Source organism: Procambarus clarkii, chromosome 40, assembly GCF_040958095.1.
Source record: "Procambarus clarkii isolate CNS0578487 chromosome 40, FALCON_Pclarkii_2.0, whole genome shotgun sequence".
NCBI lineage: Eukaryota > Metazoa > Arthropoda > Malacostraca > Decapoda > Cambaridae > Procambarus > Procambarus clarkii.
The window spans coordinates 19,164,247-19,189,016 of NC_091189.1; the positions used below are offsets into that span (position 1 = coordinate 19,164,247).

The 24,770-nt window shown below is 47.4% G+C and overlaps 1 protein-coding gene across 2 annotated transcripts in view; it reads right to left on the minus strand.

Moving 5' to 3' along the window:
• LOC123757942 (zinc finger CCCH domain-containing protein 13) overlaps positions 1 to 23,748 on the minus strand; it is a 122,637-nt gene extending 98,889 nt beyond the window's left edge. For both annotated transcript variants that reach the window (XM_045741910.2, XM_069338802.1), the window contains exon 1: positions 22,616 to 23,748. In XM_045741910.2, coding sequence (XP_045597866.1) covers positions 22,616 to 23,522 — 907 coding nt within the window. In that variant the 5' untranslated portion in view covers positions 23,523 to 23,748. The remainder of the gene's footprint in view (positions 1 to 22,615) is intronic.
• Between the last annotated feature and the right edge of the window lie 1,022 nt (positions 23,749 to 24,770).

Here is a 24,770-nt window from a genome sequence, read left to right on the forward strand (position 1 = left end):
TGTGGGTGAGCGGGGTTTTTGTGTGTGGGTGAGCGGGGTTTTTGTGTGTGGGTGAGCGGGGTTTTTTTGTGTGTGGGTGAGCGGGTTTTTTTGTGTGTGGGTGAGCGGGGTTTTTTGTGTGTGGGTGAGCGGGGTTTTTGTGTGTGGGTGAGCGGGTTTTTTTGTGTGTGTGGGTGAGCGGTTTTTTTGTGTGTGGGTGAGCGGGTTTTTTTGTGTGTGGGTGAGCGGGGTTTTTGTGTGTGGGTGAGCGGGTTTTTTTGTGTGTGGGTGAGCGGGGTTTTTTGTGTGTGGGTGAGCGGGGTTTTTTGTGTGTGGGTGAGCGGGGTTTTTTTGTGTGTGGGTGAGCGGGTTTTTTTGTGTGTGGGTGAGCGGGTTTTTTTTTTGTGTGTGGGTGAGCGGGGTTTTTTGTGTGTGGGTGAGCGGGTTTTTTTTGTGTGTGGGTGAGCGGTTTTTTTGTGTGTGGGTGAGCGGGTTTTTTTGTGTGTGGGTGAGCGGGGTTTTTTTGTGTGTGGGTGAGCGGGGTTTTTGTGTGTGGGTGAGCGGTTTTTTTTTGTGTGTGGGTGAGCGGGGTTGTGTGTGTGGGTGAGCGGGGTTGTGTGTGTGGGTGAGCGGGGTGTTTGTGTGTGTGGGTGAGCGGGGTTTGTGTGTGTGGGTGAGCGGGGTTTGTGTGTGTGGGTGAGCGGGGTTTGTGTGTGTGGGTGAGCGGGGTTTTTGTGTGTGTGGGTGAGCGGGGTTTTTGTGTGTGTGGGTGAGCGGGGTTTGTGTGTGTGTGGGTGAGCGGGGTTTGTGTGTGTGTGGGTGAGCGGGGTTTGTGTGTGTGGGTGAGCGGGGTTTGTGTGTGTGGGTGAGCGGGGTTTGTGTGTGTGGGTGAGCGGGGTTTGTGTGTGTGGGTGAGCGGGGTTTGTGTGTGTGGGTGAGCGGGGTTTGTGTGTGTGGGTGAGCGGGGTTTGTGTGTGTGGGTGAGCGGGGTTTGTGTGTGTGGGTGAGCGGGGTTTGTGTGTGTGGGTGAGCGGGGTTTGTGTGTGTGGGTGAGCGGGGTTTGTGTGTGTGGGTGAGCGGGGTTTGTGTGTGTGGGTGAGCGGGGTTTGTGTGTGTGGGTGAGCGGGGTTTGTGTGTGTGGGTGAGCGGGGTTTGTGTGTGTGGGTGAGCGGGGTTTGTGTGTGTGGGTGAGCGGGGTTTGTGTGTGTGGGTGAGCGGGGTTTGTGTGTGTGGGTGAGCGGGGTTTGTGTGTGTGGGTGAGCGGGGTTTGTGTGTGTGGGTGAGCGGGGTTTGTGTGTGTGGGTGAGCGGGGTTTGTGTGTGTGGGTGAGCGGGGTTTGTGGTAGGCGAGCAGCTTTTTTTTTGGTTGATGACCAAAGTCGTTACCCATAATAAAAGGTTACATTATGTAAATAAACTTTTACACTATAATTAAAATTTATACGTATAAAAAACAATAAGTGTAAACACACTGTCTAGCAACAAGTGCACTTAAGAGTTACTCTTGAGAAAAACCACCACGACGCTTCATAGGCCTAATTAATTACCGGCAGCGCTATTGACACCAACTTAAAAACTGAGGTGGTTTCGGGAACCAAAACCACAATACTGACGCCGAATGGAGAAAAGAAGTACAGGTTTCTGGAGGTTTTAACATTCTGACGATTCTAGTTAGGCAAATCCGCTGTGTATTTTACGGAGTGGTAGTCAAGAGAACGGCTCCTTGTCCCTAAACCACCGCAATCTTTACGTCGGAGTCAACACTGAAATACTTAGGGGGCTAACCACCCAGGGAGCGAGGGGTGCTAACCACCCAAGGAGCGAGAGGTGGTGGGGGCTAACAAGCAAGATATACCAGTTTGTTAGAGTATCCAGACTCCTGTTGGCCAATGTTCGTGCCTTTCCCTTCATCCTTGAACCACCACCACCACCTCCACCACCGCCTCACCTCCTTCCTTCCTTGTTCCCCAGCCTCCTCCCTTCACTCCTCCTCCTCCTCCCCTTCCTCGCTCCCCAGTCTCTGGGGAACACTGGACTGGGTAAGGGAGTACCTGAAGGAGAGAAAGCAAAGAAGTCACAGTCAGAGAGGTTTTATGCTAGAGGAATGTAACAAGCGGGGTCCCATAAGGCTCTGTCCTGGCACCACTGCTGCTCATAATTTATGTGGACGACCTTGCCAAAACCAGAAGGCATGGCAGGATGTGCAGAATACCCCCGTTGAAGAGCAGAGGTGCAACAGGTACTCTGAGAGAGAACTATCAACATCAGAGGCCCGAGACTGTTCAACACGCTTCCACTACACTAAGGGGCATAACTGGCCGACCCCTCACAGTGTTCAAGAGAGAACTGGATAAACACCTCCAAAGGATACCTGATCAACCAGACTGTGACTGACACGTCAGGCTGCGAGCAGCCGTGTCCAATAGCCTGGTTGACCAGTCCAGGAGGGCTAATCGGGGACCGGGCCGCGGGGACGTGGAACCCCGAAATCACAGCAAGGTAAAAGAGTGAGCTCATACATGTCAATGTTTGCAGATGACACACAGCTGACGAGGAATGTAAAAACAGAGGAGTACTGCAGGAAGTTACAGGAGGAGTTAGACAAACTCCTGGAGTGGTCGCTGGAATTCCAGTATTGATCTAACAAATTCAACTTTTGTTAGACCAATACTGGAATATGCAGCACTGGCATGGACTCCACAGCTTGTGAAGAGTAAAGTCAAAACTGAAAAAAAAAACACAAAGGTTTGGAACAAGATTGGTGCCAGAGCTAAGAGGGTTAAGCTACGAGGAAAGCTATTGGTTAAGCTACGAGGAAAGGCTAATGAAACCGAGTCTCACAACACTAGAGAATAGAAGAAACAGAGGGGATATGATCACAACTTACACGATAATGAATGGCATAGATAAGGTGGATAAATAAAGCCTCTTCAAATTAAGATAAAGTAGGACAAGCGGACACAGATGGAAGCTGGAAATACAAATGAGCCAAAGGAATGCAAGAAAATACTCTTACCGTGTACGGGTCAACAAGTGGAATGCGCTGAAAGTAGTGGAAGCCGCCTCCATCCACAACTTTAGCGCCAGACTTGACACTGAATTTGAACGTCAAAACATACGGCAAGAGGAACCACCACGGCGGGAGGCGGGGCATAACCAGCACCCTCCCTCTTACACTTTTTTTTTTGGGGGGGGGGGGGGGTGAAGAGGAAGGAGAGGCATAGGTGAAGGGAAGTGTAGAAGTGGGAAATAATACAGTGAGAGGTATGAAAGCAGGCGGGCTGTCCGCCTTGCTGACACGATGTGTGGGTGTTGGCAGCTAAGCTAAGCTGGCTCCCTCTTGTCAGGGAGCTGTGAGTGTGTGAAAGGTTCTTCACATGTGTTTCACCATATATGGATGTCTATAGATGAATACTGTGTAGCATTCATATACACACACTCCCTGATGCTTCCACACATGTTCTGTTTAAGTTCGTGTATGTATACATACATACATATATACATAGACCCACGTACTCACATATATACCCATATACATATGCAAATACATAACTATACACATACTAAATTTTTCAATTATGGGGGAAGGATATCTGGTTAGTATATCATCTGGGAATTATGTACTGTGAGGGCTGGGTTATCGTATAGTGAATCGAGGCTCTTGGACCACCAGCTGTGGGAGCGGGGCGTCTCATCTTGGAGCAATCTTTCTAACATTGGGTCCTCTAACATTTCGATGGTGTTCCACACCCTGATGGCTTGGTGCTGCAGTCTGATGTTTAGTGGCTGTATGTTCAGGAGTTCATGGAGCTCCTGGATTGTCTGATCATATGGTGGACGGTGTTTTGCTGCTCTCCTTAGCACCTTATTTTGTACTGCTTGCAGTTTCTGCATGTTAGTTATCTTTATGGTGTGTAGTGGTACTGGGGGATACTCTAGATGCAGCCGAACTAGAGCCATATATAGGTGGATCTGAATGTTAGTACTCTCCCTAATCTGTTCTCAGATGGGGCTGGGGAGGGGGGCGGGGGAATGGGGCGGGGAATGGGGCTGGGGCCATGGCGGGGGCCGGGGGCTGGGCCGGAACGGGGGCTGGGCAGGGACGGGGGCTAGAGCCGGGACGGGGGCTAGGGCCGGGACGGGGACTAGGGCCGGGACGGGGACTAGGGCCGGGACGGGGACTAGGGCCGGGACGGGGACTAGGGCCGGGACGGGGACTAGGGCCGGGACCGGGACTAGGGCCGGGACCGGGACTAGGGCCGGGACGGGGACTAGGGCCGGGACGGGGACTAGGGCCGGGACGGGGACTAGGGCCGGGACGGGGACTAGGGCCGGGACGGGGACTAGGGCCGGGACCGGGACTAGGGCCGGGACCGGGACTAGGGCCGGGACTAGGGCCGGGACCGGGACTAGGGCCGGGACCGGAACTAGGGCCGGGACCGGGACTAGGGCCGGGACCGGGACTAGGGCCGGGACCGGGACTAGGGCCGGGACCGGGACTAGGGCCGGGACCGGGACTAGGGCCGGGACCGGGACTAGGGCCGGGACCGGGACTAGGGCCGGGACCGGGACTAGGGCCGGGACCGGGACTAGGGCCGGGACCGGGACTAGGGCCGGGACGGGGACGGGACTGGGACGGGGCGGAGGCTGGGACGGGGGGGCGGAGGCTGGGACGGGAACCGGGACGGGGGCTGGGACGGGGACCGGGACGGGGGCTGGGGGTGGGGGCTGGGATAGTCTCGGGAGGACTCAGGGTGAACAGGTCGACCATCACCTCCCAAAATATCAGCAACGTCACTGACCTTCACCCCTCTGACTCCCGCTGTCACGCCTGCCCCGTCACCCCCTCCCGCTGTCACGCCGGCCCCTCCACCCCCTCCCGCTGTCACGCCTGCCCCGTCACCCCCTCCCGCTGTCACGCCTGCCCCGTCACGTTACCACATGAGGATGACGCTTGACAACCTAGCTACTGACACGTCAAACGTCGCCGTCAACATCACATGTTGACGGCGAAGTTGATGAATGCAACATGATGATCATGTTGCATTATCATGCGACAAAATCAGCATAAATCACTAAAGCAGTTTAGCCTATTATACATAACAGCACAAAGTTCGACAAAATATCAGTAAAGCGTACTGTGATCACTGCTGTTTTAAATCTTTTGTTTTACCAGATTTACAGAGACCAACAAGAGGAGCCACTCTGCCACCGAGTGTGAACAAGAAGACGCGGCAGCCTGCCCAAGAGCGGGGCGGCAGCCTGCCCAAGAGCGGGGCGGCAGCCTGCCCAAGAGCGGGGCGGCAGCCTGCCCAAGAGCGGGGCGGCAGCCTGCCCAAGAGCGGGGCGGCAGCCTGCCCAAGAGCGGGGCGGCAGCCTGCCCAAGAGCGGGGCGGCAGCCTGCCCAAGAGCGGGGCGGCAGCCTGCCCAAGAGCGGGGCGGCAGCCTGCCCAAGAGCGGGGCGGCAGCCTGCCCAAGAGCGGGGCGGCAGCCTGCCCAAGAGCGGGGCGGCAGCCTGCCCAAGAGCGGGGCGGCAGCCTGCCCAAGAGCGGGGCGGCAGCCTGCCCAAGAGCGGGGCGGCAGCCTGCCCAAGAGCGGGGCGGCAGCCTGCCCAAGAGCGGGGCGGCAGCCTGCCCAAGAGCGGGGCGGCAGCCTACCCAAGAGCGGGGCGGCAGCCTACCCAAGAGCGGGGCGAGAGACCCACACTGCCAACATGACCCACTGACCACTGCCGTACACGCCAACGCTGCACCAACATGAACATCTTGTACCGTGTAGAGAGGCCAGCTTAATATCTTTCCTGGTCAGAGTGCTGGACCATTACCCAGGCTTCTCCCCCGCCGCCACCCGCGCCACACTGCGGGTGCTGTACCACTGCCATCACATCTCGCACCACAACTACCTCACTCACTCACTCTGGCATTCATTCATATATTTTATATATACATATATTTTAGGCACACACACGCGGGGCCTGGCGGCTGAGTGGCAACCGGTTCCCACACTAGGCTGGTTAAAGCAGCGGCCGTCCTCCCCACACGCTTTCAGCAAATTTAAATTAACATACCGTGTATCAAAAAATTATTTGTTCTCATATATATTATACATAAAAAATTATGTATAATTAGGCGTATGTTAGGTGTATAGGTTTTGTTGGTGATTATTTGTATTTAAAGTACGTGGGTGAAGTATTTATTGAACTATGGTTCGAACAGAGGACGTGAGCGAAGCACTTGTTCCGGAAGTGTTCGGACGTCATCAGTTGTGAGTCGTGTGTAACCCGCTTTTCATTCATAAACAGGGGGGGGGGTCTGGCGGCTGGATTAACGAGCTTGGATCTTTGTATGCGAGGATAGGCTGTGAATGGATAGCACCTGGGGGTCGTAGTCCTAATGGCCCAGGTTCGCTTCTACGGGTTGCTTCCTGGGAATGTGCGTTTGAGAGATATAAATGTAGTAGACAGAGGAAAAATAGATTGGTTAGAAAGGTGGGGTCAAGGAGCTAATGTAGCTCGATTCTGCAGGCACAAATAGTAAATAGAAATAGTAACTTTGTATTTAGTATCTGAGACAGACAGACAGACACGCGTGTTTTAAGAAGGGATCGGTGCGTGCACAAATTAAGTCAACAAGAATGTTAAGTACAAGACCTTAGCCTTGACCTTGAAGGGGTCACTCCCTCACCACAACCCCACCACAGTGACGACATCTGCCAGCAATTTCATCAATTTCAATGACGGCATCTTATACAAGTGTCGGCGTCTGTGAATACTACTTGCCCAAAATGTATATGGTTCGACATGTTCTCTAAGGACACACGGCTTCGTTCTCTAAGCATAATCCGGAAATACGGGTTCGATTTCACAAGCTGGGCAGAAATGGGTGCCCACGTTTCCTTTCACCTAATGCCCCTGTTCACCTAGCAGTCAATAGGTACCCCGTGAGTTAGTCAACGGTTGTGGGTTGACCATATGGTTAGACCAGATTACGTCTCCTGCAACAAAAACATTTGTTTCGTAGATACATTAATGTCGGGCCATCTTCCCAACTGATAGTTGCAGTAGGAACCAGCGGGTCAAACGTACACAAATGGAATGTTACAACCAAAACCTTCACGTTGTGTACTACTGGATCACCTCACAACCTAATCTGACCCGACCTGTACAAGGATTAAAATGCAATTATAGGATAAATAAATAAATAAATAAATAATATATATATATATATATATATATATATATATATATATATATATATATATATATATATATATATATATATATATATATATATATATATGAATAAAAACTCACATTTGCTCCTGGGAGTGTGGGTTCGAGTCACTTCTGGGGTGTGAGTTTTCATTCGCATATAGTCCTGGGGACCATTCAGGCTTGTTCGCATATTATATATATATATATATATATATATATATATATACTGAAAACTTACACCCCCAGAAGTGACTCGAACCCATACTGCCAGGAGCAACGCAACTGGTATATACAGGGACGCCTTAATCCGCTTGACCATCACGACCGGACATAAGGAAGTGATAGCCGAAGCTATTTGAACCACTTCCCCGCCGGCACTCGGATGGTAATCTTGGGCATAGCATTTTATTGCATATTGCTATTGCATAGCATAGCATTTATGGGTTCGAGTCACTTCTGGGGTGTGAGTTTTCAGTTGTATATAGTCCTGGGGACCATTCAGGCTTGTTTGCATTTGTGTTCCTCACGTGTGCCCCAAAGAATGAGGTGATTTGATAAAATGCTATGCCCAAGATTACCATCCGAGTGCCGGCGGGGAAGTGGTTCAAATAGCTTGGGCTATCACTTCCTTATGTCCGGTCGTGATGGTCAAGCGGATTAAGGCGTCCCTGTACATACCAGTTGCGTTGCTCCTGGCAGTATGGGTTCGAGTCACTTCTGGGGTGTGAGTTTTCAGTTGTATATAGTCCTGGGGACCATTCAGGCTTGTTTGCATTTGTGTTCCTCACGTGTGCCCCAAAGAATGAGGTGATTTGATAAAATGCTATGCCCAAGATTACCATCCGAGTGCCGGCGGGGAAGTGGTTCAAATAGCTTCGGCTATCACTTCCTTATGCCCGGTCGTGATGGTCAAGCGGATTAAGGCGTCCCTGTACATACCAGTTGCGTTGCTCCTGGCAGTATGGGTTTGAGTCACTTCTGGGGTGTGAGTTTTCAGTTGTATATAGTCCTGGGGACCATTCAGGCTTGTTTGCATATTATATATATATATATATATATATATATATATATATATATATATATATATATATATATATATATATATATATATATATATATATATATATATATATATATATATGCAGAATAACCACATGTGAAAAATAGAAAATGCTTAACGCGTTTTCGGCTAATTCGCCTTCATCAGAGCAAGGTAGAATCAATTCTATTGATTCTACCTTGCTCTGATGAAGGCGAATTAGCCGAAAACGCGTTAAGCATTTTCTATTTTTCACATGTGGTTATTCTGCATACTTGGATCAGTGTTTTTGTGATCATTGTTGCGCGCATGCATATTTTATTTATATATATATATATATATATATATATATATATATATATATATATATATATATATATATATATATATATATATATATATATATATATATATATATATATATATATATATATATATATATTAGCTGTACCCGGTCACGCATTGCTGTAGCTGAGCCACAGCAATCTTCCCCCGTCTCCCAGTCCTCCCCACCATTTCCCCCTCCCCCTTGTCCACCCAACTATTCCTCACTCCCTCCGTCCTCCCAACCATTCCCCTGTCCCTTTGTCCTCCCCACCATCTCCCACTCCTCCGTCCCCTTGTCCTCCCTACCATTCCCCCCTAACCTGTCCCCTCGTCTTCACCCTCAACTCCCCGTCCCCTCGTCCTCCCCACCATCCCCCACTTCCGTCCCATCGTCCTCCCCACTCCCTCGTCCGATACATTCCCAAATGATCTGATGTTCATCAGAAAATTGGGAACATAAAATGATCTGATGTTCCCATCACTGAAATAAGAAAAATCAGTTAAAAACGAAATGAAAATCAATGAAATAATTAAAAAATAGACTATACTCACGAAATGAATGGTATGGTAAACAAAGCTCAATTCCAATGCAATATGACAAAATAATTAAATCAAAATAAATCGAAATCTATGAAAATTCAATTTATCAATGCAATCGGAAACATTGAAATGGAATTGTAACACATTTAGTATAGCGTGTGTTGCTATTACGTGCAACAGATGGCACTGTTTAAAAAACAACAATGTTTTTACCTGTCACAGGTGTTGCATCTATATAGTAGGTATTTAAAATCACGCACGTATGCGAATGGAATGTGTCAATTTCTAAGCAATCGGTGAAGAACTTTCGGAGATTAGCGATTATGCACAAACGAACATTTCCATTATTATTATTAATATATATAATATTATATTATATACATACACACACAGACGTTCGTAAATTCATATGTATTATACTAAGCCTACTGACGGTTAATTTGTTTTATTGTCCGCTTCAAAAACAAAAAAACACATGATAAATGTTTGTTTCATTTTATCAAACAATTTATAACTGGTAATAATAATAATAACTACTAATGTTTATTTACAACTAGTAATAAATAAATGTTAGCTTCAACTGTGGAGGTAGTTAATGCCTACCACTTCACCAGTCAGCACTGAAGCCTCGTTCACTACCACAATCACCATCTCTCATTCTGTAAGATGTGCTCCCCAACGTACAAAGTACAGTACTAGAAAAAGTGGCGTCTGACAAATATTCACGTTTTCTATACATCTATTAGTAAGGCTAGGTTCGGGTGTTTGGGTTCGTGCCTTTCTGGTTATTTTAGTACGCTGTATTTTGTACGTCGTGGCAAAGCGTGAGAACCGGGTGCACCGTCACCCGACTACAACGAGGGTAGAGACAGCTGCTCTATCCTTGTGAGGTGTATCCTTCTGTATAGTGTTCGGAATACACCACCCGAACACTAGCCTAGTCACTCAGAGGGGGGAGAGTAAGAGCAGTCATCGGCAGGATAAACCCTTCATGCACACTGCACCAACTGTCATGAACTCTCTCTCTCTCTCGGAGACAGAGAGAGAGAGAGAGAGGAGAGAAACGTCTGGAGTAAACATGAACAAGGAGAACCAAGAGAGTGGAGTCATTAAAGTCAAGTAACATTTACGTAGCCCACCTCGCCTCAGCCCACTAACACGCTCCCACATCTTAATACAATTACTACCTTACCCACCTCTCAATACTCGCCAGTATGCACTTGCCTAATTTGTGCCTCCAGGATCAAACTTCAGCTCTTGACACTCATATTTTCCAGCCGCCGGCGATCTAATGCAATGACTATGACTATCCAGCATATCTTAGAAACTATGGATGGAGTTGGCTTCCACAACCTGGTCGTTCAGTTCACTCCATCTTCCCACCACTTTCTGGCTTCCCGTCTCTTCTATCGGGTCTATTTCCCCAGTCAAACTGTCCACGACTGTCATCTCCCACTACTAGCTTCGCTGTGAGTGTGGAGTGTGTGTGTGTGTATTGTCCTTATGTATGTGTTTATGTAGCCACATACAAGTTTTTTGTATACACGGCACATTGATATATGCCGTATATAACAGTGACCAACCACAGAGGACGGCGACCCACCAGAGGACGGCGACCCACCACAGGGGACGGCGACCCACCACAGAGGGAGCAGCGACCCACCACAGAGGGGGCAGCGACCCACCACAGAGGGGGCAGCGACCCACCACAGAGGGGGCAGCGACCCACCACAGAGGGGGCAGCGACCCACCACAGAGGGGGCAGCGACCCACCACAGAGGGGGCAGCGACCCACCACAGAGGGGGCAGCGACCCACCACAGAGGGGGCAGCGACCCACCACAGAGGGGGCAGCGACCCACCACAGAGGGGGCAGCGACCCACCACAGAGGGGGCAGCGACCCACCACAGAGGGGGCAGCGACCCACCACAGAGGGGGCAGCGACCCACCACAGAGGGGGCAGCGACCCACCACAGAGGGGGCAGCGACCCACCACAGAGGACAGCGACCCACCACAGAGGACAGCGACCCACCACCAGGAACATAAAGGGGGGGGAGATAAACGAGGCCCAGAGTAATGACACTATACATGGGTGTTCATGTGAAGGTGACGGGGCAGCCTGGGAGGCACCCGGGGCTCCTTGCTCTCACCATCTCCCAAAGAGACGCTGAGAGCGAGAGAATTCAATAATAGTTATCACCTAGAACGAGTTCATTTGCCCCGTGTAAAGTAAACATATAGACTTATCCCTGCGACACACACACATCTCTCAGCTGGACTATCTGGAAGGAAAAGGGGCTCAGTTACCCAATTGGATTTAACCTTGGAAGATGGATACAGTGCATCTTATCCTCTAGTCATAAGGGCTTCACTTAACTACCCTCCCGGTCGTTCAACCTCGCAGTCATCAAGACGCGTGAAAATAATTATATTCGTCCATAATCAATAATAATCCTGATGATGATAGTGATCATAGTTATGTTAATATGGATTATTTGGGTGAAGACGAGGGATGAGAACGGTGTCGGTGGAGCCTACGGAGACACTCGGCAAAAACAGATCAAGACAAGTCGACTACTATATTGTGCTTATCAATTGTAGGATAACCTTGAAAAGACCAGCTCGACGACAAGAGATGTGATTGGTTACACCAGTCTTCAGCGTTGGCCAGTCCGGCGATTGCGTGACCGGGTAGGCAAACCTCCTGAGCCACTGGCAACACTGCAGACTCCACAAGTGTTTTTGCTGGCCCGGGTAAATTTGTGGAGTCACAAGAGCTGTATTGGCGCAGAAAGGTTTCCCCGAGGTGGAAATAAGCTTTTGGAGGTTATCCGAGATGTGGCGAGCCAGTTCCCAGCCGCCTCTTGTCCCACCAGCAGTGCGGGAGGCATTGTTGGTTATGGTGATCCGCTAGATCTTTCTCTCTCTCTCTCTCGCTCGCTCCGTCATGCTGCTCTCGCTCACGCAGAGGCTGACCCGCAGACACATGCAGACACCAGCCATCACACCACTCTCACACAAAGGCCGACCCGTTAACACCGACTGTCGTGCAGCACATCAACTGCTACATGCTTTCAAACTTAAGCAGACGTTCGTAATGGAGAAAAATAGAGCGAGGAAATGCGGAGGGAGAGGGAAATGTCGGCACGCGGAAGCTCTCAACGTCGACTAAGGCGGGAAGGAGAGAAGGTGGGGGTTTTATCCCCCCCACCTGACCCCACTGAACACCCCCCACCTGACCCCACTGAACACCCCCCACCTGACCCCACTGAACACCCCCCACCTCACCCCACTGAACACCCCCCCCCCAACCTGACCAGACATAAAAGCAGAGAAGGCAGAATAACAGAAAATAAGAGTCTTCGACTGCGAAGGAAGACAAACAAGGCGTTCGAGAACGAAGTAGTGACCAAAGCCAAACGCTCAACACAAGAGGACGAGGAACTGCACCTTAGATAAACAGAGGGAATGTCTCAGAAGACTTAACGAGGAGATAACGAGGCTGCTGACCAATGTGACCAGAGACTACCAATGTCCATTACGTATTGCATATTATTACACATTATGTCCATTAAAACCTTGCCACTAACACATGATCACCACCGGGTTATGGAAGTACAACGGCCGCTTGTCGAACCATTGCACTGGAATCATTCATCTTCCTCGGTAGTGTTATTTTCTGGTTGGTTATCCCTACCAAGTATAGAAAATGGCGGTTATTCCCCTCAAACTCTGCTTTGACCTTGCTTGAGACAGCTTGGGGAAGACGTCTGGAAGGTGCCTGAAGGCTGCAGACTTGTGCAACAATGTGTCACAGTTCTAGATGTGAAGTCTTCAGGCACCTTTAAGACGTCTGTACTAAGCTGTCCGAGACAAAGGTAAAAAAGTTTGAGGGGAATAACAACCATTTTCTATACTATGGGAAGTTTAACCAACCAGAAAATAAGACTACTGAGGAAGAATTGTGTTACATTGTGTTGTCTCCCCGAGGTTGTTGAGGGCCAACACGGGCCTCCCGGCAACACCGCCAAGACCTCAAGGTGGCGGAAACAATCCCACGTAGAGATTAAGACCACAAGGAATAATATGATACCGGTAGTTACCCAAATTCAACCAGCATTTACGCTTCGAGCACTGCAATTCTGATGAAATCATCCACATCGTAACAATTTAGATGATTTAGTGAAGCTCAAAGCGTCGCAATATTGACGCTTCTACAGGTTAATAGACAGCGGCCTCTATCAGCTGTCAAGTAGGTTACTTAGACTTACGTTTATAGTTAGGAAAAACCACTGCGAAATTGCCGCTTGTCACGTGGGAAGAACGAACTGGCAGAGTCCTGCCCATCCTCCGTTGTTGTTATAGATTCAGCTACTGGGAACAAAAAGTTCCAGGTAGCACGGCCTATGGTGAGCCCGTAGTGGACTTACCTGGCACAGGAGCGAGGCTGGAACTGGGCCATCCTCCGGTTTAGGTAGTACTTGTATAGTAACCATGTGGACCAGCGTACATGTGTTGACGTACTGGACAATGAGAAAATAGAATTTGGTACTGTTGAATTTGGACAAACCGGAAAAGATTGTACTTTTGGCGGTAATAAAACCTAACCATCCTAGGAATAAAACACGCTATCTGAAGCTTAAAGTACATGCATGTGCTATACTAGGGCAGGCATATTTAAGGTTGGTTTTTAGGTTCATTTTCTCCGAACTCTTATAAAGTGAATAGTACTAAATTCTATTAATTGTCCATTACGTCAATATACGTACGATGGTGCACATAGTTACAAAAAGAGCTATCTAAATAGGAGGATGGACGGGCTAAATCATGGCGACTTTGGACGTTATTGGGCAGCTCTGCATCATATTGGTTCAATAAGTATTCCAGATCTTGTCCAAAAATGAGGCATCTGAAAAATAGGTAATTATTTCCACCAACAAGAATTGTGAGCAGTAACTACCCAACCACTTTGGTTGGTTCGTACAGCAAAGGCTTCGCTTCTTACAGGGTGGGTGTTCGATCCCCAATGGTCCAAGTGTTTGGGCCCCTTCACTCCGTCCTCATATGCCTTCTCAGTGCTGAATAGTCATACTGGCTTGGCGCTTCCTCCCTATAATTACCTTGCCGATCATTACCACTGAAATGACATGACTATTCCCTTAAGCAACAATTTGAATAGAAGAATTAAATATGAGTTACCGTTATACGAGAGCATAAAGCCAACGATATTACAAGCACCCTTCCAGTGAGCACAATCTCCAATGTTGAAACAACGTTAATCGAACGTTGAAGTAACATTAATTTGACATTGAATCAACGTCAATTCAATATTGAAAGACCATTTAACGAGCTTTACCGTAATATTTGCTGTGTCCACTGGGGACAACACCCCTCGGGGTAATTACAGGGCCTCTGTGTGACTGTTAAGAGGCAGCTGTATCAGTAAAGAAGTACACCATCCTCCAATAATGATAGTACTTACGCCAACTATTTGCTCAAACTTACAATAATGGACTGTTGGAGCCAAACAAATTGCAAGTTGTGCCTTACTGAATTAGCCCAAATGGCACACTAAGAATAGAAACGTGACTAAAGAGCCTAGTCAGTGTATGCCGTAAATAAGCAGTCCTAGGTCTAATACAAGCTATCTTAAGCCTAATATGCTACCAATGTATCCTATACCAAGCCTAGCAATGTTTTGTCTGTGCCCTCTACAAAATTAATAGTACAAAACTTGAACATTGTTGGCTGCAATAGTTAATTTTTTAACTCTGCCAAATAGTTGCTACACGTACTATCATTTTACAGTTTGTTCTCTTGATTTGCCTCTGTGGGAAAATCCAACCTCCTAACCTAACCAAGGAACGGACGAACCCAAACAACCCACCTAACCTATTGAGTCCGATGCATAAAATATCGTAGATCTTTATGAATCGTTACTTTTCATAGTAGGCTAGATTTGTAACGTTGGTTATCGTAAGGTAAACAATGAGCGAACGAGTGGTACCGTAGGAGGCAGGGTTGAATGATGACAACACACGAACGCTTTAGAGGAAGTATATAGAGCGGAAGTATACCAATTACAGCTAGGCTATTTTGGCGAGTTGGGAGAACACTTGCCAGATATTTAATCGAGAGAACGGCGTTGCCAGTGTGGGAAGTGGACGCGTTATTGCATTAGTGGGCGAGTGTGTTTGGGTACAAGTAGTGACAGGATGAACAACCCAGCGGGTTTTCTTCCTATTGGGGAGTGTTCTACGGTGCTATGGCGGTGTGTCCACTCACAGGATGAGTGGCGCTGCCCAATAAACTCGCCCCTCGGAGCAAAATTAAAAAAAAAAAAAATTGGGGCGAGAAGGCAACGTTAAACATATGATCTATCAGTGTTAGAAATATACGCAACACCTAATTTTCGCAAAGTCAGCGAAATCTGGTTCCCGTACGCTACTGAAACTAAATTTAACCATATTAAATATAGCTAATTTTACTGGGTAGCGGTATAACCCTGGTAAATAGGCATTCTAGCATTGTTTTGTTAGATCGAAAACCTTGTGAGTGAAAAATGGCGGCGGCAGTCAGCTAGCTGCGCTCTGCTAAACCTAACCAAGCGTAATCTGAGGCCTAACTAAACTTAGCCTTATAGCCTTAGTTTATAACGAAATATATTCATCTAATAAGAGTCGTAAAAATGTACTGTAAAACAATGAGGTTTTGTATAATACACAGGAGGCCTAGACAGATTTTATACCGCTAGTTTATACACTGAGCGCCCTAAATGGTCATCCCTCTTATGACAGATGGTGCAGGGCCACCTGCCACCTGCCGAGCAGTGTGGCGGGTGTCGCAGAATAATCTCCTGCAGCCAACTCCAACGGCTTTAGGGTTTCCAGACACCAGCTGGGCCACAAACACTAGCCTCCCCCCCCCCCAGTCAATGTACTGACAACACAACACACCACACACCCAAACACGAGACACACACACGTTAACCCATGGTGGACAGGCCACCGAACTTTCAAACCTCTCTCTTCATACCCCGCATCAATCTTCCAGAATTTCACCTCCCCAAACCTCTACCTTCCCCATCTTTTCCAAACCCTTTGGACATCAAATCCAAAAATCCATTGCAGGACCAGCCTGCCACCTGACCCCATAATTTCCAAGATGAAGGTTGGGTAATCTTCTCAACGCCCACTTACTGAGAATCAACACAAACACACTGTATAGCCCACAACAAGGGTAGTAAGCGGGGCATTTAGTGCTAGACCTCACTTTCCTGAAATCACCAATAGGCAACTACTGATAAGTAAATTCTCCCCGGAACTAGCGCATGAGTTATTCTGTAACAACAATACCGTTTACTGACGTAACTGCCTTTAATATGGCATTCTAATCTACGCGTACGTTCGTCGCCCACACTCGGCTGTGTCCAGGTGGAACACAAACCTATATTGCTCTCCTAGTCCAAAAATATATCCTTATTGCCATGAATGAACGAGAAGTGATGTAGATCGGCCTCGCTAAGCATTCGCCCGATTTCTAGGAGTTGCAATATGAATAAACTGGCAACTCAATGCCCCGTTACACTATAAAACAGATGACGTCATTCCAGCTTCGCTGCCAGTGCCACATTTGTGGAAAAATCTCGTCCGGCAGACTGGCAACATAATGACAACCACACTGTCATTCGCAGACGACCATTGCCGGAGTTCTTATTACTAGTGTAACAAAACCAGCTCTTGTGACACTAATCTTGCGAGCCATGGCGGGATGCAATAAATTTCAGAACTTGCCTATCAGTGACTCCTCCAGAACTTCAAGGCCAGATCTGACAAGGGATTCGAACGTCAGCAGAGTTATATTGTAACGCAGCAGGTAGTAGGCTAGTAGGTGGAGTAAAAAGCTTTAGACGTTACTCCCCGGCAGACACTAACTTGTACAGTGAGAGGCAAGTCCCGCGGGGAAGGGAGAGGTGTATGCCTCGTCTACCAGCCTCCTTGTGTCTGTTGCCGCACAATTTAACATGTTTTATTATGCACTGTTGTCATAAGTCGCGTCCCAGATTCAGAACCAAAACTTATTAGCAACAAATCGCATAAATTATTACAATACTGGCTGGACTAAACAGGTGAAATAAAGCTTACATTTTAGCACAGAGTAACATTTACCTTATAATCTGAAAAGGTGATGTATTGGAAAAAACAAAGTTCAGTTTACAACTACAACCGTAAAACAGATACTAATTATATCACAAAATTACGATGAGAAGACAATTAAAATATAGATACTAATATACACAGCACTAATAATTTTATATATATATATATATATATATATATATATATATATATATATATATATATATATATATATATATATATATATGTCGTACCTAATAGCCAGAACGCACTTATCGGCCTACTATGCAAGGCCCGATTTGCCTAATAAGCCAAGTTTTCCTGAATTAATATATTTTCTCTAATTTTTTCTTATGAAATGATAAATCTAACCATTTCATTATGTATGAGGTCAATTTTTTTTTATTGGAGTTTAAATTAACGTAGATATATGACCAAACCTAACCAACCCTACCTAACCTAACCTAACCTATCTTTATAGGTTAGGTTAGGTAGCGGAAAAAGTTAGGTTAGGTTAGGTAGGTTAGGTAGTCGAAAAACAATTAATTCATGAAAACTTGGCTTATTAGGCAAATTGGGCCTTGCATAGTAGGCTGAGAAGTGAGTTCTGGCTACTAGGTACGACATATATATTATATATATATATATATATATATATATATATATATATATATATATATATATATAATTATATAATAACCTCAATGATTGCAGAGAAATTTATTCATATAAATTGCAATGTGAAGCATCATGATTTGGCTACTGCCATATCTCTGCTTTCTCGCTTTCACGATACTTTTTCTTTCTTTCCACAACCTCTATTTTTTTCTCGCACGCATTTTTGAGAGATGATGTGGGTGGGGGAAGGGCGGGACGGCGAAGCACAGGTAAACGAACCAGTTGTTGAAATGTGAAATATTACGAGTTATGAAAGCAGGCGGGCTGTCCGCCTTGCTGACACCATTTATGGTGTTCAGTATGGATACTAAGCTTGCTCTCTTTTGCAAGGAACTGCGAGTGTTTGTAAGATTCATCTCATGTATTTCAGCATGTATGGATGTACATAAACGATTACTGTGTATAATTTATACATGCACACACTGATGCTTGATCGAATGTTTTTTATGTTTAGTTCTGTTTGCATAGTAAATTGTTCTCGTCTGGGAAGTGAGGAAGAGGAGGCAGGCCAATGCTCCCTCACGCCTGTGTGGTGGAGGCAGGCCAGAGCCCCGCCCCCTCTCGCCTGGGTGGGAGAGGCAGGCCAGAACCCCGCCTACTTCTCGCCTGGGTGGGAGAGGCAGGCCAGCGCTTCACCCACCTCTCGCATGGGTGGGAGGGGAAGGCCAGGGCTTCACCCACCTCTCGCGTGGGTGGGGAGGGGAAGGCCAGTCCCCCACCCTTCACGTTATCTACTCAATGGAAACCAAGCTCCACAATATATAATCCCAAGATGAAATATTGATCAGAAACTCCTCTTTATTAAAAAATAAATAATTACAATAGTAAAATTACCTTTAAACAGAACATTCTAACATGTACAAAAGCATCCGAGTGTGTATATGTGAAAACTACACAGTATTCATATACAGACATCCATATATGCTGAAATACATGTGAGGAAGCTCACACACACTCACAGACCCAGTTCACGCCCAATACTGAACCGTGTACTCTAGCTGCAGGACCTGCTACGACTCAGTCTCCAAGAACCACAACCTCTGCCTGTGACTCAAGCGATTCGATTGACGAAGATGTCTCGGTTGGAGCACCATCCCCTCCTCAACGGGAAGGGCAACTAGTCTTAAAGATTTCCTTCTGCACATCACACCCACAACCTCGAACGACGACAATGCAATGTCAATACGAAGCATGACTACCCCGAAGCCCAAGAAGACCAACGACCCAAGCCTGATGTAAAATGCCAGAAGAAAGAAGCAAGAACAACTCTGAAGTCTGAGCTCTGACCGAAGACTGAAGTAACACCAACAACCACCACCAACTGCCAGCTGCCTGGCACCAACGCCCAGGGATACAAATGGACAAAGTGAACGCCGTAGAGTATCATCGCTAAGTCAAACTCGTGGTGGTCGGGCCAGCCGAGCTGTACCCTCTTCCTCAGACTTGTACCCTGTTCCCTGCTCAAGTTTTCTTCATCCTCACCCCAGCCTTCCATGTCCTGCTTACCTGCCCTAGGGTCTTGTATTCGATTCACAGCTCCCTGACAAGAGAGCAAGCTTAGCTTAGCTGCCAACACACACACACACACTGTGCCAGCAAGGCTCCACGCAAGTCGGTGTTCAATCGCCGATCATCCAAGTGGTTGGGGTGCAAAATGTTTAGTAATATGTTGGTTACATATTATATATTACTCAACATATTACATATGACAACCAGAGCGCAACACCATAGTCTCCTGAGCCTGATGGATGCCTACTACTATTACTACATATGTGTGGCAGGTGTAAGTATATACGAACACGTTGTACTGAACGGGATGAGAATAGCTTGAGCTACGTACGCTATCCCTTTGTGTGCATTCATACTTCAATAAACTTATTTTAATTTCATAAGGTTGAGCATCATTCTATTCCTCACTCCTATAAATCCTCATCCTTATCTCTTCCATGTGCTATATACTCGTAATGGCTTAGTGCTTTCTCCTCATAATTACCGTACCTTGATTACCGTACCATTTCTGTAATTTTCCCTTCACCTGTGCCTCTCCATCTTCACTTAAAACACCCAGAGCTGCGCCCCTTGCGCCTTTGAGACAAAGATACTCTGGAGGTCGCCTAATGACAAAAAAAAAGTTATTACAGATTCATGTGTAAATATTATAAGGATATTGCGTTAAGATTGGCATATATAGAGCCATAGGCCTATACATGCATATTTAAACTTTTGCACTGCAATACTGATAATTGTAAATACATACTAATCAATTACACGTGGAAACAACGCTGACTTATTAAAAGGTTTCTTAAGTAAAGGTAACGCAGTGGTAACATGCACTGCGCTTCGCGAGAGATTTCGTCTACGTTCGTATCCTTGTCGGGGGAGGATTGACAGGGTACCAATCCTTAACTGTACGCCTCTGTTCACCCAGCATTGAATGGGCACCTGGTTCTTCATCAATTGGCGGGTGGTGTTCCAGGGAAAACTAATGGATAATGCTTACCATGAGTTATGGGAAGGGGAAGCTCTCAATCGTTGTCTCAAACAGGAGTCAGAAGTCGCCTGTTCCTGTACACAACTGTGTAAAACAATAAAACGTGTTGCTTATTCTAATTACGTGACAATCTGAGCACTTCTGAGGCTGCTTTCCACTGCATTAGGCTAGTGCTTATAACACATGTAACCTTATATATTAATACTGTCTGGGTAGACATATACCCAAGTGGGATTCACAGATGTGTACAGAGGTGAATTACGTACGTGCGCACATATTTTATTTATATATATGTCGTACCTAGTAGCCAGAACGCACTTCTCGGACTACTATGCAAAGCCCGATTTGCCTAATAGGCCGAGTGATTTTCTTTATTTTCAATAAACTGTTTCCAATTAGTTTATTTGAATTATTATTATTATATTATATTAGGAACATAATTTATTGACTTAGTTGTGTTAGTTTAGGTTAGGATAAAATAGGTTAGGTTAGGTTAGGTTAGGTTCGGTCATATATCTATGTTAGTAGATATCATAGTAGGGCTCCTGACAGCTGGGTGGACAGCGCCTCGGATTCGTAGTCCTGAGGTTCCGGGTTCGATCCTCGGTGGAGGCGGAGACAAATGGGTAACATGTTTCTTTCACCCTAATGCTTCTGTTACCTAGCAGTAAATAGGTACCTGGGAATTAGCTGCTGCGGGCGGCTTCCTGGGGGTGGAGGCCTGGTCAAGGACTGGACCGCGGGGACACTAAGCCCCGAAATTATCTCAAGATAACCTCAAGAAGAGATGTTAGTTTTAACTCAAATTTAAACAAAATTAACTTGTACATAATGAAATGGACAGATTTATCATTTCATAAGAAAAAAATTAGAAAAATATGTAAATTCAGTATAACTTGGTCTATTAGGCAAATCGGATCTTGCAGAGTAGGCCGAGTAGGACGTTCTGGTTACTAGGTACAACATATCATATCATATTATATATATATATATATATATATATATATATATATATATATATATATATATATATATATATATATATATATATATATATATATATATAAAATATATATATATATATATATATATATATATATATATATAAAATATATATATATATATATATATATATAAAATATATATATATATATATATATATATATAAAATATATATATATATAAAATATATATATATATAAAATATATATATATATAATATATATATATATATAATATATATATATATATATATATATATATATATATATATATATATATATATATATATATATATATATATATATATATATATATATATATATATATATATCACACGCATACACGTCACGTAATTCTGTGTATATACATACACAGGGTTTACGGTTTACTTTAGTTGTGGACCATATCCAGAACCAAAGTATACTTTCTGGATGGTCCACAAGCTACTCTGGTGGCCTTAACTCGCGAGATTGGCAGATCTTGAGCCCAATACAACACTGCCAATTGCGACGAGTGCTCTAGGGAACATTGCCTGGGGCCAGATTCACGAAAGCACTTACGCAAGCACTTACGAACGTGTACATCTTTCCTCAATCTTTGACGGCTTTGGTTACATTTATTAAACAGTTTACAAGCATGAAAACTTCCCATTCAACTGTTGTTATTGTTATAAACAGCCTCCTGGTGCTTCGGAACTCATTAACTGTTAAATAATTGGAAACAAAGCCGCCAAAGATTGAGAAAAGATGTACAGGTTCGTAAGTGACTTCGTGAATCTGGCCCCTGAGCATTTGTTAAGTTTAAGTTGAGACGGACTTGGTAATTTGCATAATGACGATACTCTAGTGTCCAGTGTTTCCGTCAACGCTGCTTACAAATACAACCATCACCTTTAATGGTACTACGTGTCCCCCCCCCCCCAATAAGTGAAGTGCCACCACAATAACCGGTTATCCCTGGCTCGAGGGCGACTGGTCGTCCCCGCCCCTACGACCAATGGTCGTCCCCGCCCCTACGACCAATGGTCGTCCCCGCCCCTACGACCAATGGTCGTCCCCGCCCCTACGACCAATGGTCGTCCCCGCCCCTACGACCAATGGTCGTCCCCGCCCCTACGACCAATGGTCGTCCCCGCCCCTACGACCAATGGTCGTCCCCGCCCTTACGACCAATGGTCGTCCCCGCCCTTACGACCAATTATTTCTCACCTGAGGACGACTGGTTGTCGATAGGGTCCAGCTCGCGGTCGTGAGTGGGGGACGGGGCGTCGTCGCTACCAATACCGGATGACCTCGCGGAGTCGTCCTCGTGGGACTTGCGGGTGGCTGCGGGTGGGGCGCGGCGGGTGTCTGGTAGTCGTCCTCGGGAGCGGTTGAGGGTGTCATAATCCTTGGGTGGCAGGAGGAGGGGCGCGCCCCGACCTCCAAGCTTCTCCCGCAGCTCTGCCGCCAGGGAGTCGTAGAGCGTGGCCATGCCGGGACCCGCAGCCGCAGGCACCGCTTGCGGCGAGCGCCCAGAGCTGCTGCCGCCGCCGCCAGAGGACGTCGACGACCCCGTGGAGGCACCATCTGACCCGCGGCTGGTGGAGGGCGCAGGCAGCAACCCGCGCGCGGCCAGGCGCGATTCAAGCGCCGCCAGCTTAGCCTGCTGCTCCGGGTGCTCCACCAGCTGCGCCAGGTGGTCGCGCAGCAGCGCCGCCGTCTCGGTCGAGTCGCAGCGGTACGTATGGACGTGCACGGGGCAGCGGGTGAGCGGGTTGTAGATGAGGAGGATAGCAGAGACGATATCATCGTCAGGGCGCGCCTCCTGCTGGACGTAAGTGACCGCTGAAGCGGGGATGAAGTGCTTGACGGGCGCAGCAGCGCGGCCATGAGGCCCCGCCTGCAGGAGCTTGATGCCCCTGCCAGACACCTGCAGCGTCACCTTATCTGGCTCCTGCTCCCGCTCGCGCCCCACCAGGTAGTGGACGACGGGGCGCACGCACTCTGCGCCCCGAAGGCCCCGGCACTCCTCAGCACCCAGGAACCACACGTAGTAGGAGGCCTTGCGGACCTTGGCCACGCTGGAGGGCGGGGAAGGTGGCCCTGAGCAGCCCCGCTGGTCCTTGTGCCTCATCCTCTCGGGTCACCTAGCTCCTCCTCACCACTCACTCACTCACTCACACTTCACAAATACCATCTAGCAATATATATTTTTTTCAGATGACTATTAAGCAACTTGGGTTATAAATAATTAATTTTGGGTATTAATATTTTTTCTTATTAATGAGGCGAAAGTTTTTGGCCACTGACAGGTGAGGAGAGCGAGAGGCGACACACACACCCTCCACCACGGCCAGCGAGTAACTGAACCCTGCGGACTATTTCCGCACCTAAGAAGGTCGACCCCCCACCCGCGCGCCATCTCGCGGCCTGACTCACAAGCTACCAGACGGGTAACTTGCGGGAACTCCCACCTCTCGTTTTCCTGCCAATCACAATTCCGCTCGAGACTGGAAATACGAGGCTGTTGGATTTCGATTGGTGGGCAAGGTTTCCATCGGTAAAAATGTCAAGTTATAGACTCAGTCCTGGTCCTGGTTGGTCACCTTTGACTGTGGAGTACCTTCGTGTGGGAGCACATCACAGTGTCCGAGGACGTTGTCTTGTCTCGCCACACAATGGTCGACACACAACTTGTCTTCAGGACACACATGAAGGAATGTGCAACACCAACGGGAAATTTCGATGCGCCACATGCAAGTGATCTTAAGGAAGGCGCGAGGAATGACCACCGCATCACCCCTGCCTGCCCAGGGACCACCACACTCCCCTCACACCATGCCACCACATTCCACTCACACCATGCCACCACACTCACACCATGCCACCACACTCACACCATGCCACCACACTCACACCATGCCACCACTCACACGATGCCACCACACTCACACCATGCCACCACCACACTCACACCATGCCACCACTCACACCATGCCACCACCACACTCACACCATGCCACCACACTCACACCATGCCACCACCACACTCACACCATGCCACCACACTCACACCATGCCACCACTCACACCATGCCACCACACTCACACCATGCCACCACTCACACCATGCCACCACCACACTCCCACCATGCCACCACTCACACGATGCCACCACACTCACACCATGCCACCACCACACTCACACCATGCCACCACCACACTCACACCATGCCACCACCACACTCACACCATGCCACCACTCACACCATGCCACCACCACACTCACACCATGCCACCACACTCACACCATGCCACCACTCACACCATGCCACCACTCACACCATGCCACCACCACACTCACACCATGCCACCACACTCA